Source organism: Gekko japonicus, unplaced genomic scaffold (assembly GCF_001447785.1).
Source record: "Gekko japonicus isolate JY-2015 unplaced genomic scaffold, Gekko_japonicus_V1.1 scaffold2356, whole genome shotgun sequence".
NCBI classification, from domain to species: Eukaryota; Metazoa; Chordata; class Lepidosauria; order Squamata; family Gekkonidae; genus Gekko; species Gekko japonicus.
Window position 1 is genome coordinate 208,291 of NW_015169249.1, and position 15,694 is coordinate 223,984.

The 15,694-nt window shown below is 41.2% G+C and overlaps 1 protein-coding gene across 1 annotated transcript in view; it reads right to left on the bottom strand.

Moving 5' to 3' along the window:
* MYO6 (myosin VI) overlaps positions 1 to 15,694 on the bottom strand; it is a gene marked incomplete at its 5' end in the record, with an annotated part of 88,489 nt that overhangs the window by 14,458 nt on the left and 58,337 nt on the right. Inside the window, 7 exons of the mRNA XM_015416487.1 lie at positions 4,056 to 4,094; positions 5,885 to 6,045; positions 8,864 to 8,942; positions 10,428 to 10,636; positions 11,924 to 12,074; positions 13,213 to 13,303; positions 14,190 to 14,319. Of these exons, the coding sequence (XP_015271973.1) occupies positions 4,056 to 4,094; positions 5,885 to 6,045; positions 8,864 to 8,942; positions 10,428 to 10,636; positions 11,924 to 12,074; positions 13,213 to 13,303; positions 14,190 to 14,319 (860 nt within the window). The remainder of the gene's footprint in view (positions 1 to 4,055; positions 4,095 to 5,884; positions 6,046 to 8,863; positions 8,943 to 10,427; positions 10,637 to 11,923; positions 12,075 to 13,212; positions 13,304 to 14,189; positions 14,320 to 15,694) is intronic.

Sequence of the window (15,694 nt, forward strand, 5' to 3'; positions counted from 1 at the left end):
ATCTCCCCTAATGAACTGTCTCCAGTGATTCAATAGACACAAGGTAATGTGATTTGGCATTAACATGCTGAAGAACAAAAGGCAAGTATCTTAACCCAGAGGTACATTCTTGGAAGCTCCAGCATGCATATGGAGATCTGTGTGACAAGGGGCTATTTGATACTCTTCAGTAGAATGAAATGTACCACAAGGGCAAAGAAGATGGACAAGTGTAAAGAATCTATAATTCTGAAGAACACAAGGGAGCCCTTTACCACACAACCCTCCCTGTATGTACCAAAGCCTGTGATTTACCTTGGTATGGACTTCCATAGGTAACAAGCTCTGTATTAGAGACACTGAGTTTATAAGCATATACCAGATGGGCATTTCTGCATGGATATTTTGCTGCCACTTGGCCTTCCAACTACATTGTTTCCCCCCTTGCTTACACAGTATTGCTTGCTGGATGTTGCTCTTCAGTTTTTCCCCCCTAAGTCTTTTTCCACACCACCGTTTTCTAATGTTTCTAGAAGAAAAGTGCCTGAAATGGTTTTGTGTAGTCAAATGTTTGCTGTGCTTTTAACATAGGTGTCACCTACATCCACCCACTTCCCTCCCCACTTCATAGCTGACTCCTTTTCCTAAGGTGCTACTGTTGTCACTGGTGGAGCCCAACTTTAAAAACAAAAAACACACATGTTTAGGTGGATAGATGGCTACAGAAGACCTACTGAATTCAGTGAGGTTTCCTCTTAAGTAACCATGCACAGGCTTTGCAAATTTGTTGGGTGGGTGGGGGGACAGTAACAAATACAGAGTAGGTTCACAAAGGGATCTTGCAGCTCCTCCCTGCCCCCTTTAGCCAGGCTGGGATGTTAACAAATGCTGAGTACTTCAACAGCCTGTGTTTGATCTTTCCCCTATGGGTGCCTACAGCCCACGCCCTCCCCATAACTCCCTTTCTGCTAGTGATATGCAAGTAGCCCCCACAGTATGTCGCCATATCAATGTAACATATGCGGCAAATAAAATACAATTTAAGAGGCTGGCATGGCACCACCCTTAGCTGTGCTGAAAATGTCGAGTGAGTGTAATTGAAAGCCTGAGAGACAAACTTGGAAAAAAAGTATTCTGTGCTTGTACAACAGATTCTCACTGACCCCTTCCTTCATTATATCACATATGGTTTTAGAATACCTTTTAGCATCAAAACCTCATTGTCATGTAAGGTTTGGGGCACTGCTGCTGTTAAGAAATGTAAGCTCCCAGTTCTTTGTGCCTATCTGGGAAATTATTTAGGTCCTGAGTTATTTATTTTAGAAATGCAACATACATACCCTAACACTAGTATCTGATGCTTTGGTGAAGCAATCTCTGGAAACAGAATCTGATGCATAAAACGATATACTATGAAACAGATCAACAGATTCAGTGCATAACTGCAACTCTGAGTGCCCATGAAAGGAGAGGAGATTTTAAAAATTCAAATAACTCAAGAATGAAATGTTTCATGTTAAATTCGTGCTCTCTACATGGGGCTGCCCTTGTCTCAAATCCAGAAGCTGCAGTTAGTGCAGAATGCAGCAGCCAAGTTGTTGATGGGTATCCCTGAGCCTCCGGGGAGGGCGGGATAGAAATGTGAATAATAAATAAATAAATAAATCCCCATGCGGGAGCACATCAAGCCGGTATTGAAAGCACTACACTGGCTGCCAATAGCATACCAGATTTGTTTTAAGGTGCTGTTTTTAACCTTTAAAGCCCTATATGGTCAGGGTCCGGCATACCTGGGGGACCGCCTTTCCCCACACATTCCCCAGAGAGCACTGTGTTCAAGAGCACAAAATCGGATGGCCTTCCTAGGCCCCAGGGATGTCAGACTGGCGGCAACCAGGGCCAGGGTCTTCTCAGTGGTGGCTCCATCCTGGTGGAATGAGCTCCTGGTAGAGATCAGGGCCCTGCAGGACCTCTTACAGTTCCACAGGGCCCGCAAGATGGAGCTCTTCCACCAGGCATTCAATTAAGGAGCCACAGTACACATCGGGAATGTCCCTGTTGTAACCATGTGTGCTTGTAACTGCATTGTTTGTACTGTGCTGATGCTATGTCTGTTAATTGTCTGTACATCTGTGCCTATGGGATAAGGGGATTGCTGTGTGTTTGTATGGCTTGCTTGGCATCTCATGCTTGTGTTTGGGTGAGCAAGGCTTGTGCTACAGAACATGTGCTTCCCTGCACTTTCCCAGTGTGCTTCAGGACAGAGACGACAAACGCCATTGCGCTCAGTTTGGAAACTTGGCAGAACAACAGGTTTCCCCACCATTGCTGATCTGTGGGAAACCACGTAACCCATCTTCCTATCTGGTTTTGGCATCACAAAGAACACATCCTTTATTGCCTTCTGGACCAGGCACATCTTTGCAAGTCAAAAGTTGCCAAGGGAACGGACTTTCGACACCTGGCCCCATGGCTCCCTTTTGAAGTTAGGGCAGATCATTTGAATATTGCCCCCTTCCCCTCAACGGATGTCACAACCCTGAACCTATAGCATAGTAAAGGGGACGGTTTTCTAGGGGTTTATTGGCCTTAAGCCAAGCCCAAAAACAAGCTTTTAAAAAGAGAAACACAGCCTTTGTTTCTCTGGTTAACCCATCCCTTCCCCACCTTGCAGCTTAAGTGCTGCGGGTGATTCTTACTGTGTTCTCGGGAGTCGCGACCCGAGAACCCGCACGAGGCTGGCTGGACTAGTCCGCGTGTGCTTTAGAATTCCATCCGCTGATACTTAAGTTTCCCCATTCCTTCTACGAGGAGATTTCTTCTCAGCCTGGACCTCAGATAAGTATAAGCGATATCCTGTTGTGTTATCCCCCTTGTCTGTTGAATTTATTATTTTCCATGCTGATTGCTTTCTATATACTATTGTAACTAAGGAACTTGTGTGAATCTGCGTGTGCATCTGTTTTCGTATGCTTGAGAACTGCTTAGTAAAAGGCAACATTTATTCATTAAACCTAGCGTGTTGTCTCACTTCCTGGGAAATAGGAGCGTTCGTTGGCCAATCCGCCCTCTGTATACACAGGAAAGATTACTCACGCCGCGCCCACTGTCATACATAAGGCAGAGACGGGCATTCGGAACCGTCCTTAGAGGAGGTCCGGTATCACTGTGCCCTGGCTTTCTGGCCTGTAACCTGGGTCCTACCATCGAGGTTCCTACCTGTGCTCGCCTCATAATAAATTAGAATTGTGCTGGTATAAAAATATTGACATCCAACAGGCACTTAAACTGTGTTATAAGAACTGCTCCGCTTGTTGTTTGAGTACGTTCCAGCGTTTTATGTTGTTATGTATTAAATGATTGTTATTTTAAGTAATTTATAAGTTTATGATTGGTTTTATTGTATTTTACTGTATTTAATTGTATTCTTGAATTGTTGTAAGCCACCCTGAACCTGCCTCAGTGGGGAGGGTGGGATATAAATCATATCATCATCATCATCATCATCATCATCATCATCATCATCATCATCATCATATAATATTTCCTAGATGCTCAAGTGAACACTCAAATACAGGTTTTTTTTAAAAAAATTAGCACAACAGCTGTATAATAAAGAAATAAACCATCCCGAATATTCAAGTTGCCCATTGGCAGTCTAGACATTATAACTTATAGCATGCTAGCAATATGGGAAGTTTCCAAGCATTCTTGTCTCTGACAGCACTCCACATCATCAACCACTGGACAATTATTAAGACAACCCCAAATGTAGAAGAAAAGTTCTTAGGAGGGAGGGAGAAGAATGCTTTACTGTTAAATCTATGCAAATGGCAAAAGAACTTCAAAGAAAATTCTTTTTTTTAAAATCAAGTCACAAATATAATACTAGAATTATTCATTGACACTGATTATTGCAAATTGATAACTGAATTGAGGGAATCCATGAATCTTGATTTGAAGACATTCATTCATTTCCCCCCAACTACTTAAAATGAAATTGATTTCTGTTTCATTTTGGCTTACAATGATTTCATGCAGTGATTAATTTGTTCTTGGTAACTTGGTACACCCACCTAGATAAAACGTCTGACATTTCATTGGCCATTTGTTCTCTATAAAAGAATTAAGGGTACATGAAGGGGTAAAAATTAATACTGTTTTAAAGCATATCTACAACTAATCCAATGGCTTTCTGAAATCTAATACTGAATCAGTAAACAAGAGAGTTCTTTCTAAAATTAATGGTGCACTAAATCAACACAGTCTTTTCTCAGTATAGAAATTAATTAGTCAACTACTTTGACTAAACTAAGTGCCAACCATCTTACACATCAGACTCATTTGCACATATGATATTTAGATTACAACCAACTGAACTTGCATTTAAGCATCCTTAAAACAATAAAGAATCAAAGTGGGGGGACTGATTGACTCCTAGGTAGTCCTAACTGAAGCATGCAATGAGAGAAAAGGAAAATGCCTTGAAGTGGTAACTTGTAATATGCAGATGAGGGTAATTTTTAAAACCCACAGATTTTAGGAAACCCCAAAGGGAGAGAAAAAAAAGCCATACGCAGTCATTTGACAGCTTTTCCCATTGTCTCTGCAAATATAAAATATTTAGGTTAGTTTACTATTTATATCAGTTTGCAATACTGTGAGGTCGTGTGTATAAATGAACAGTTAGCACTATCCAGATCAGCAAAAATCTGGTTCCCCTGGGTGCCATTAATACGGAACCCAGAGATAAGGAAACTGAAGAACAGAAAAGCTCATGGCTCCTTAAAGACTAGCAGAATTATTGTGAACTAAGTTTTCATGGACTAGAGCCCACTTTGCCGGATGCATGCAGTTGGTGGACTTGCTAAGAGTTATGGTGCTGCTGTAAACTGACATTCAGAACATGCCTCTTGCATTTCATGGACTTTTTGACTTCAATGTTTATTTTTATTGATATTGATACCAATACCAGCCACTTCCTGAATTTGAAGAAGTGGGTTCTAGTTTACATATGCTGCAATATGGGCTTGTCTTTGTTGTACAAATCAGAATTTAACAGCAGCAGCTGTTGCTCTGGGCAGGATTTTCACAGGAGTCTGTAACTGGCAATGTTCTTCTTCAAAAAGGAGATTCTACAGATCATTTTAATCTGCTGTTAGTTCTCACTTGCGTCGATTTACATGTATTTACAACTTTACTCATAGATCATATCCAACATAAAACTACTGGGGGGGGGCCTTCTATCGAAACCTTGAATGCCAGGTATAGCAGTCAATTATTGGACAAAACACACATATACAAAACTATCAGGAGAACTGAAGAACTAGCAGCATTTCATGTGTTACGGTTGCCTGGTGATACAAGAAACAGGATCTGAAGTTAAACAAACTTATAAATCAGCTAGGATGGAAAAGAATGTCACCTGATTCCTTTTCAGGAAGACCTAAAAATCATTCTTCTTTTTCCCCAGTAAGTATATAGCACTCTGGGATCAGGCAGAGGGTCACACTAGTATTGCAAAAAGTTATTAAGAAAAGGTTGCATGCCAATGCATGTATGCCAAGGCTAGCTGGAAACAGGCTCTGCTGAGCTTTGGACCAGCTGTTGGGAGGGAAATCAAGCTCTTCCTGGGAAAGGCTAAAGGCAAATACCTCACATCTAATCTGTCTACACTGGTCAGGACCAGAGCTGTTTTCAGAACGGTGTGCTTCACTACAGCAGCAGTAATGTCAGACTATAGAAGCTAAAATCCAGTTCTAATGGCGTTCAGATTAATTGTTAGATATGAAAGGGAACATGTTCATAGCCTGGAGAAAGAATTCTGTACTTTAGATGGCTATTTTAAAGAATGAGATTTTGGGGATTACAATAATCAAAGAAACAGACACATGAAATAAAGTACCTGCGTAATCCTGGATCCAGCTGAGATTCATCTGTGATGAGTTCTGATTCATTTTGTGCAATCCTCATTGCGAGTTCATGATCCCTCCGTTCTTGCTCCAGCACTGCTTGTTGCTGGTTCGCTTCTTCACGTTCTCGTGCCAGCTGTGCCTCAACTTCAGCCTACACAGTGACAAAAAAGGCTTCCGATGCAGTCTCACTTATGACCACCAATTCTTGTGTCTTTAAAAAGGCTAGAGAAAACCTTACATAAAGGCACTGTGCAGTTTACACAAAACAACCTCAGAAGCACATAAGAATTTGCCCCAAAATCTATGCCCATTCTCAGAAAGGATCAAGATAAGTCTGTAAAGATATGTGGAAACTAAAGGCTTGAGAGTTCTGGTATGGCTTCAGAAATGCAAAGTCTGACATTAAAATAGAAAGCTCTTTTCTTACAGTAGCTCTGAGTTGTAAATCTAGTGTTTATGACACTAGAAAAATGAACAGGTGTTCAAAAGAATGCCAGCCAATAACTGTCATCAAATTCCAGGCTGATCTCGTAATTAAAGAGCCAAATCCATGGCAGAGATCAAGACTAACTGCTTGCAGTACTTGGGCTTCCAGTGGGTTTTTTGTCCACTTCACAAAACTAGAAGACTGTGTGTTTTTTTATATCAAAGACACGCTCTTCTGAGAAGCCCTCTTTGGTCAGTTAGGGATGAAGAACAATAAAAAAATTGCAGTTTCTATATGACAGAGCCAATTTACATCAGTTAAATATGCAGAATCATCACTGAAGTAATTGCCCAAATTGTGAAAACTATTGCCTATGTCTCAAGAACCTGTGAGCCAGTTAAACATACATCACTGGACCCATACCAGTGTACTGTAGAATGCCTAAGGGGATCAAGTCCACCTGTTTGAATTTCAGGGAACTGTCTAAAGCGGAGCTTTTTTGCAGGCAAAGCAGTAAGTATGCCAAGTACAGCCTCGTATTTTTGGTAGGTTAGTTACTGAGTTTTCTGGTGAAATGTTTACAGCCTTGTGCATACCTGTTGCAGTATTTTTATGCTTAGGGAATTTCATATGGTGCTGCTGTTTTAGTATATTGTAAGCCATCTTGAGTCTAGGAAGATAGCTGGCATATAAATGCTTGAAGAAAGTAAATCATCTGTACGATCTACTTGAAATCCCTAATCCAACATTCTCTTTGTAGAAAGGTAGACGGAACTGGGTGTCCTGGACTAGAGTCAACCCTTATTCCAATTATGATATTACCAAGTAATCTTCCTTTCTGCTACAGAGACTTTTCGGCAGAGATCCCCTCCTTTGGATTATCCAGTAGCAGCAGGGAAGCTGATTGAATGCAGCCTAAGGGAAAGCCCTACTAAAAGAACATCTGTTCTGCTACTATCCCAAAGTGAAAAGAAATCTACTGAAAAGTTAAGCAATGTACTCTACACAACAATAAAACCTCCACATATCTTAGGGCAAAGCAATATCTTCAACCTTGTCTCTCTTATGCAAGTTACACTACAATGAATGGAAAAGGAACAAATGAACGAGGTTTGAACAACAGATACTGCTTATGCTCTTAGTTTCCTAGTACTGTACATCTTGGCCTTGAAGCATATAAAGTACACATTTATAATTTAGTTTCTAATTTTTCCAGCTAGTCTACCCGCCCACTTCACTACTGCATTATACTTCCTCATATTCTGCTGTGTAACAAACTTCATGAGCACCAATACTTTGGTGCAGAAAAAACAACAGATACAACTAGTTCTCTGTGCATGTGTCCTGAAATATTCAGAATATGTTAAAATGAGACTATAAATGACCTGAAATATTCAGAATATGTTAAAATGATAGAGACTATAAAAAAACTATGAGAGCAGGTAAAATAGTATTTTTTTCAAAGTACAACTGTTAGACAAAAAGAGTATGATCTTGTCAATAATATTGTTCAAAGAACTACCAGAAGGTTGGTACCCCAAGTACTTGACTTCTTTTAGAGACCTGGGAAATGGTGCAATTCTATAAAAATTCCCAAGTTAGCAAGTCTACAAAATGACACAAAGGATGTTTTAACACTTCAAAGTCAGAAGCCATAAATGCTAAGCAAGTACAGGACTCCTTAAAAGGACAGAGTTAGGATGCAAGTGAAAAATGATCCTTGACTGCTTGTTAATTAAAAAAAAGAATACAGGACTACAGAAGAAAACAGCAAAACCCACCTATCAAGTAATACATTTTATGACTAGGGTAACTTACAGCTTAGCAAATGAGTGTTACTTTGTAAAGAACCTTTTAACAAAACTTCTATCTAAATCATGTTTCATTATTCTGTCATAACTGTGAATAGCAGCCCTCTCATTAAGCTTCAGCTCTCAAAAATCTGACATTTTTCTTTCTAGCAAGCACTTTTCCTTTTGGCACTGTGATCTCTCTTTCTATTCAGTGCACCAAATTATCTTAATGTTAGCATTAAGTTTAAAGGACAGCAGCACATTTAAGGGCTAAAGTTCAAAACAATCTTTTTATTTTGTTCCCCTGCATGTATTGCAACAGTGTATATTTAAATGAATGTTCAATCACTCAGTACAGTAATATTTGTGGGGGAAACGTTACCTGTTTACTTGAGATGCCATTAACTATGCTTCTTCTGCCTTTTTGGATGCATTTGCCTACTTGTTCCTCCCACCCCAGCATTGCCTTTCAACAGTTCATGGAGCTGTGGCCCAGTGGTAAACCCTCCGCTTTGCAGGCAAAAGGTCCCAGGTTCAGTCCCCAGCATCTCTGACTAAAGAGGCCAGGTAGTAGGTGATGTGAAACATTTCTGCCTGAAACCCTGGGGAGCTACAGCCAAAGTAGACAATAGTGATCCTAACAGACCCCATTATATGTCTCAGTACAAGGCAGTTTTGTATATTCATATGATGGATGTTTTTAGCTGCTGCAGGGGGATAAGGAAAGTGCAACAGATACAAAAGCCTACCTGGATCCGTCTTTCTTCCTCTTCCCTTTTCTTCCTCTCCTCCTCCTCTTGTTTTCTTTTTGCTTCTATCTCATACTTCCTAGAAAACAGATTTGACATGCAAGCTGAAAAGCAGCACGCATCAATAATGGTATAACCTGTTGCATTTATTTTCTTTCTCTCTTGCAATATTTTTCTTTGATGCCAAATGGTTTTAGATCCCAAAAACCAAAGTATCTCAACTAGAAGCGGGCACTGCGAAGAGGGTTCAGGGGTATGTGCGTTTCTGTGGCTTTTTCAGGGTATTTTGCTACGTTGCTTTTTGCAATGAAACCTTGAAAATCACACAGCTTTAAAAATAAATCAGATATACTGCTTGAGTTGGAGCCAGGGATCTATGGGCACAAGGATCATGGATCTTTCTATTGCTCCTCTCTCCCAAGAATTCCTTTAAGACCTGAGAAAACTGACTCATCCAGCTGTGGGACTCACATGGACTAAAAGCCTCGTGGGTCTGAACCCAGTGAAAGGCAAAGAAGCTCTTCCATCTGTGCAGATCTGCTAATGTGAGAGGCAGGGGGGTGATTTCACCCTATTTCCCCTCCTCAGCACAGCCCCCTAGCTTCTGTGCCTATTAGTCTATCGACATATCATTAGATCTGATCTTGTATTTTCTTTTAACACAGAATGCTTAAAAGCCTATAAGAAGAATTCACCCTAGTGATCTAAAGTATGGAAGTGAGCGGTTTGTTTTTCCATCACTGTGTTTCTAGGTACATTCCTTTCCCTTCTTTTATCACAGACTTCCAAATGTTTTAGAATCCTTTCCTACAATCAAAATATACCCTGAATGAGTTTAATATAATATGCACATAAAATTCCTTCTTAATGACAATAGCATGATACCCTGTTCAGTTTCACAGATATGGGGGAAAGAGGTATATACAGGTAGTTGTTCCAAAGGGTGGATAAAGTAACAGCCTTGCTACTGGTATTCCTTTTTTAAAACATCTGTCTAAATGTGTGCTACTATTCTAAAGGAACAACCAGGAGCAGCATCGCTGTAAGAGGAGAGCCTTGGTGACACGTGTCTATTTTTAAAGGAAAGCACCTGATGAGTGCATATTCTGGCCCTGGAGCTGTCCATCTAGGGAGAACAGAGTTATCCAAGGCTGACAGTATATTTTTAAGTAAACGCACGAAACATGGTCTGCGTTTGGATGTGAGAAAAAAGCAGTAGCTGCCTGTTGCACTTGAACAACCACGTGCTGTCAGCCATCAAAGCAACAAATAAAGTCACTACCAGATGAAATTACATCTTTCCTGTTAAGGAATATTGCTGTTTGATTGCTAAGAAACTATAATCTGTCTGCAACTAAATTATAAACTAGAGGTAAGATGTGTGAAAGGCAGCTAAAGGCATGAATGAAGAATACATACTATCAGCTAAGCAGATTGGACCATTAGCATCAAACATGGTTCCCTGGGCAATTCTTCTAAGAGGAGCCACTTGCTCCCACAAAACATCCCAATGCCTCCATTCCTGTTGACAAAAACTCCTAGAACTGACACTGTCACCACTCACAGTCGCCTTTCTTCCTCTTCCTTCTTTCGACGCTGCTCCTCTTCCTCGCGCCTCTTCCTGTCTCTTTCCATTTCCTCCTGGATGCGCCGAAGCCTTTCAGCCTCCTCTTCCTGCTGTTTCTTTTTTTGTAATGCACTCAGAAGCTGTTCAGAGCTTTTGACTAGAGCGTCATACTCCTTCTGTATCTGTTCTCTAGGCATTACCGTGGCCTGCGAAATAAACCATTGCAATACAACACTATTTGTATAAGAATAATAAATGTCGATCATTTATACAGCCTTATCAGCAAGTAAGTGGCACCTGAGTGCCTAACAAGCAAAGTTACTATAAAGTCTGATGTGGAGAAGGCAACTAAAAGGTGGGAAGTGTAAGGATAAAAGGTCAAAAAATACTTTCAATTTAGGTAAAAGTCTTCAAGCTCAATTTTAATAGGGCATGAAGGACACAGTATCATATATAAAGCACAACCAGAACTATGTTTTGGATGGAGGGGGTCATTACAAGCACGAACCCCCCCCCCCTTTATAATGCTCTCTAGGCTATTTTCTGTTCTGTATCGCAGATAAGAGATGGGTCATTACAAGCACGAACACCACAGCTTGAAAAATCAATTAGCACTCTCATGCATCAAAAGAAGGATTAAACACAGTTGAAAAACTACTGTAGTAGGAGGTGCAAAACTACTACCTTCATCAGCAGGGGGGTGACCCTCTCCACATTCTTTAAAAGCTGGTCAAACATATTTAACTTGTCAACCCTAAATGTTAACAGAACTTCCCATTATACAATAATATGCTATGAACTTATACTCCCATTTGCAAAAGCATACTGTAATGGGAAAGAAAGCTCTTTCATTCAGAGCAATACAACTTATTCCTACAGAAGGATGTTTCTGATTCAAAGGCTGGCATCTGTAACTGCAATTGCATGTGTGTTCCTGTGGAAATGTGGAGAAAGCAAGGAATGTGCCACCATGGGCAAAGAGCTGGGGGGAAAACAACAACCCCACATTTCTAGCATTTCAGGGTGCAAAGGTGTGCTTGAAAGCATGTGGGTAATTTCTGCAGAAAACTCAGAAGTTCACAGTTTCTGTATAAGGTTTTCAGTGGGGCTTAAGTGTGGGGTGGAAGCTTCCATGTCCCTTCCCTCCCATGCCTAGAAAACTAGAATGAATTAGCAAAAAAAAGTGCAGACTTATGACAGAAGAAAATACACACTATGTAAGAGAAAGGAGGTCTCTAGAGACATGGCATACACATTTTTAAATATATTAAACATTCACATTTGCCCAACTTGCCTCCAGCTCATCTAGCTTTTCCTGGTGAAAAAGTTTGATATCCTGAGTGCAGAATTCTGATTGCTTTTGCATGTTTAACTGCATCTTAACAGCACAATGATTTGATTTTAAAGCTCTCAGGATGACATTTGCCAGCAGCAACATGCTCCTTCTGTAAAGCGTTAAATGACATCTGTTTCCTACTGTGAGTGTGTCTCACCTTAATCTTGGACATCAAGGCATCAATAGACCTTTCAAGATCCTTGATCTGCTGATTCACCTCTGCCTTCCCCTCTTTCAGAGCGCTTACCACTTCGTTGAATCTATCAAGCCTCTGCTTCAGCGTGCGAACCTTTATTAGGCCATCGATACTGAAAAAGAAACATTCAAGCAGGAGTCTGCATGTGTAGACTGAAATTCTGCACTGTCCCCCAAAGCCACTGCACCCACAGAAGAAAAACAGGAAGGGTAAACAGAGAAGAAGGAGGAGGAGGAGGAGGGGAATGGAGGCCTGCAGGCACCCATGCAACCCAACGGCCCTTAAACACCCTGTGATGCTTTTTAGTTTCTGCAGCAGCACAATTCAGAAAGCAACTGTTAATAGAAAAGAACAGTGAGACAAGAAATGAGGTTGAGGTGGTTTGGAAGCTACCACAAGTGAGGAAGAGTAGCCGGGGGGGGGGAGAAATCACACTTTGCTTAGCAGTGCTTGGCCCTGCACACAGGTCTGTGGGTGTACCCTGAGTTCCACAGGAGAGACAGGATGGCTTGGGAAACAACTGGAAAATTTAAGATTTTATTCAGACTGAGAATTGTGAAGAGTTTTCGTTAGCTGATCTAATCTACAGCATTTAATAAAAACTCCTGTTTATGCAGATATAGTCACTTCATTTTCTAAGATACCTTTAGTATTTAAATGTGACTGTGATGCATATAACGTTTTCAATGTTAAAGCTGAACTCACTATACCAATATGCTGATAGTCGTAATAAGATTGTTCTTGTCCAAAGAATATTCTGGCTTCTCTTTATGACAAAATTTGCTCTTTCTGTTTCTAACTCTCTGATAGCAAAACCCAAAATGTGCTAAGGCAGCACATTTTTGAAGACCTCTCCCTAGTATTGTTCAGAGTTTTTCTTGCAGAAAACTAAGCCATTTATACTTCTAAATCCCAAAATTTGCCAAGTAGTACATTTTTATACACTAAGTTATAAATTATGTATTGTACACTGCTGAAGCAGTAAACCAAGTTTAGGTTTGATAGTATTAGATAAATGTGATTTTTTTGCCCAAATTTCAGGTGTTTTTCACTAAAAAGAAAAAGCAGTAAAGAAACACTAGCACCATAAAGAGGAAAATTCTAGAAGCTACTCCTATGCAGCATTAAAGAAACAGCAGTATCACAAACACTTTAATTGTCTTGAAGGAGGTATTAAAGAACTGGTATTAAAGACTGGGATGCAAGCACTAACACAGAGCTTTGGCACGTTACAGCTGGTTTTGTCTTACCGTGGTTTATGCTTTCTCTTGCATAGCCACATGCGAATCGTCTTTTGTATTTTAATGCAGGCACCAGCTCTGTACTTTATTTTGTTTTTCACTGCAAAATACAAGCATTAAATGCAGGCATCTTCTAAAATGGAAAGATACCACAGCTCTCTGGACAGAGAATTTTTTTTAAAAAAAAAGCCAGGGGAAGATATAGCAAACAATTGTTTGAAAACCTGTCAACATAGGGCTTTAAATGAACCGATCACGTCACTGCCTTAACCCTATCTGCAATTAACACAAAGTGGTTATCAACAGTTCTTTCGAGAGTTGGGGTGGCAAACCTGAAAAGATTTACCTGACAGTAAGCCCCCACCATCCTGTGTAGAACTTGAACAAGAAAACACTTGCTATATTCAAGATAGCAGTCCATCTAATCTAGCATTCAATTTAGAGCAGATGTATCTGTGGAGCCTGCAAACAGACCCAGAGGCCACTTGATAGAAAAGCAGCTGCTGGGACACAGAAACTCTGTCTCAGGATTTGTTGGTTCCATTTAGCCACAGTGTTTAGCAGCTGTTGGAAGGCTAGCTCTATAAACCTGTCTAAGCCTTTTTTTTTATAATAAAGGCCATCTAAACTAGACACTATCACCTTGCTTTGTGGAAGGAAGTGAGTTCCATGTATTCCTTAAGCACTGTATGGAATGGAGAGCCCAGGCTAACCCGATCTCGTCAGATCTCGGAAGCTAAGAAGGGTTGGCAATCAATGGCAAACCAACTCTGTTAGTCTCTCACCTTGGAAACCCTATGGGGTCACCATAGGTCAGCTGTGAATTGACAGCAAAAATCAAAATCAAAACAGAATGGTAGCTTTGAAGCTATTACTGGGCAATTTCACTGGGCAAACTAGAGTTTTAGTATTCCAAGTAAAGATCCTTATGACTAGGCAGCTCTCAAAACTTGTTTTCTCTACTGGAAGAGCATTTGAATACATACATTTAATGACAGAGAGAGCACACCACTGAACCTTCTTCCAACGACTGCAAATGAGCCAGTGATTGACTCGCTTAATCAACTCAGCAAGGTGATCTGGATCAGATTTCATTATTTGATCGAACTCTGCAAACTGAAAGAGGACAACAGCATCACATAAAGGAATGTTGAAGGATGCAGGTCTCCGGGGTAACCAGAATACTGTAACCGGGCCAACAGGGACAGCAACTGCACTAACTACTCCTGGGCCATTTGAAAAGTGCTGGTTTTGGCCTGGAAAGCCCTTCACAGCCAAGGTCCTGTATATTTGGAAGAAATGACTCTCCTTGTATATTCGAAGGATATGACTCTCCCTGTCTGAGTTTTCTCCAGAATTCCTCCCTGCACCATCTTCTTGTTTAGATAGTCTGGCAAAGGGCCCAGCTTTGAACCTGACCTAAAGGACAGATGAACAGTTGGAGCTAGGAGTAGAGCTTATTCACGCAGCCATAAGGGTTATAGTTTAAACTAAGAAAGTTCAACAACTAATCTCCCTGCTGGATCTTTGGAAAAGACAGAAAGCCTATTTGCTTGCTTAAGGCTTTGGGAGTGAATGCTGTATCCATGAATGTGGGTTTTTAGCCACCATTCTGTTTCTGCAGTGTTTCTCTTTCTATATTACTAGGAATAAGGTCCGTTGTGGAAATAAATGAAACGAGCTCTAGAAAGAGGCTCTGGGAGAGTGCAAAGGCCTTGGGCACTCAGCGTCAATGTGCTGTGGTGACCTCAGCAGGGTATAATGACACAGAGTCCACCATTTTCTCCAGAGGAAGTGATCTCTGCTACCTGAAGAGCAGTTGTAATTTTCAGTGATCTCCAGCCCTCACCTAGAGATTGGCGACAATCATTACCCAGGAGGAACTGGCTGGTTTGGAGGGTGGAGTCTATGGCATTGTACCTGTCTGAGATCCCACCCCTCGTCAAACCTCACCCTCTCCAGGCTCCACCCCCCAAATCTCCATGAGTTTCCCAACCTGGAGTTGGCAATCCTATCTCCTTCCCAACCAAGCATCAACCTGCCATTATCTGCCCCTCTGATTTCAGCTTTGCATCTCCTCCTCCCTCCCTCCTGGAGATCAGTTGTAATTCTGAGTGATTTCCACTTCTCTCCTGAGATAGGGAACAGTGGTTCCCCAGAAGGGAATGGCTGGTTGGGAGAGGGGAGTCTATGGCATTGTACCTGTTTGAGGTTCCAGCCCTCCTCAAACCTCACCCTCTCCAGGTTCCATTCCTCAAATATCCAGGAATTTCCCACCTGGAGTCGGCAACCCTATCTCTATCCCAGCCAGTCATCAACCTACCTTTATTTCCCCCTCTCTCTTCAGCTTTCCATTCCCCTCACACACACACCTGCAGCCTCTCCCGTGCTCTGAAGCCCTGACTGCCAGAGTCCACCATTTTCCATGCTCTGAAGCCCTGACTGCTACAGAGTCAACCATTTTCTCCAGGGGAATTAATCTCTGCCATCT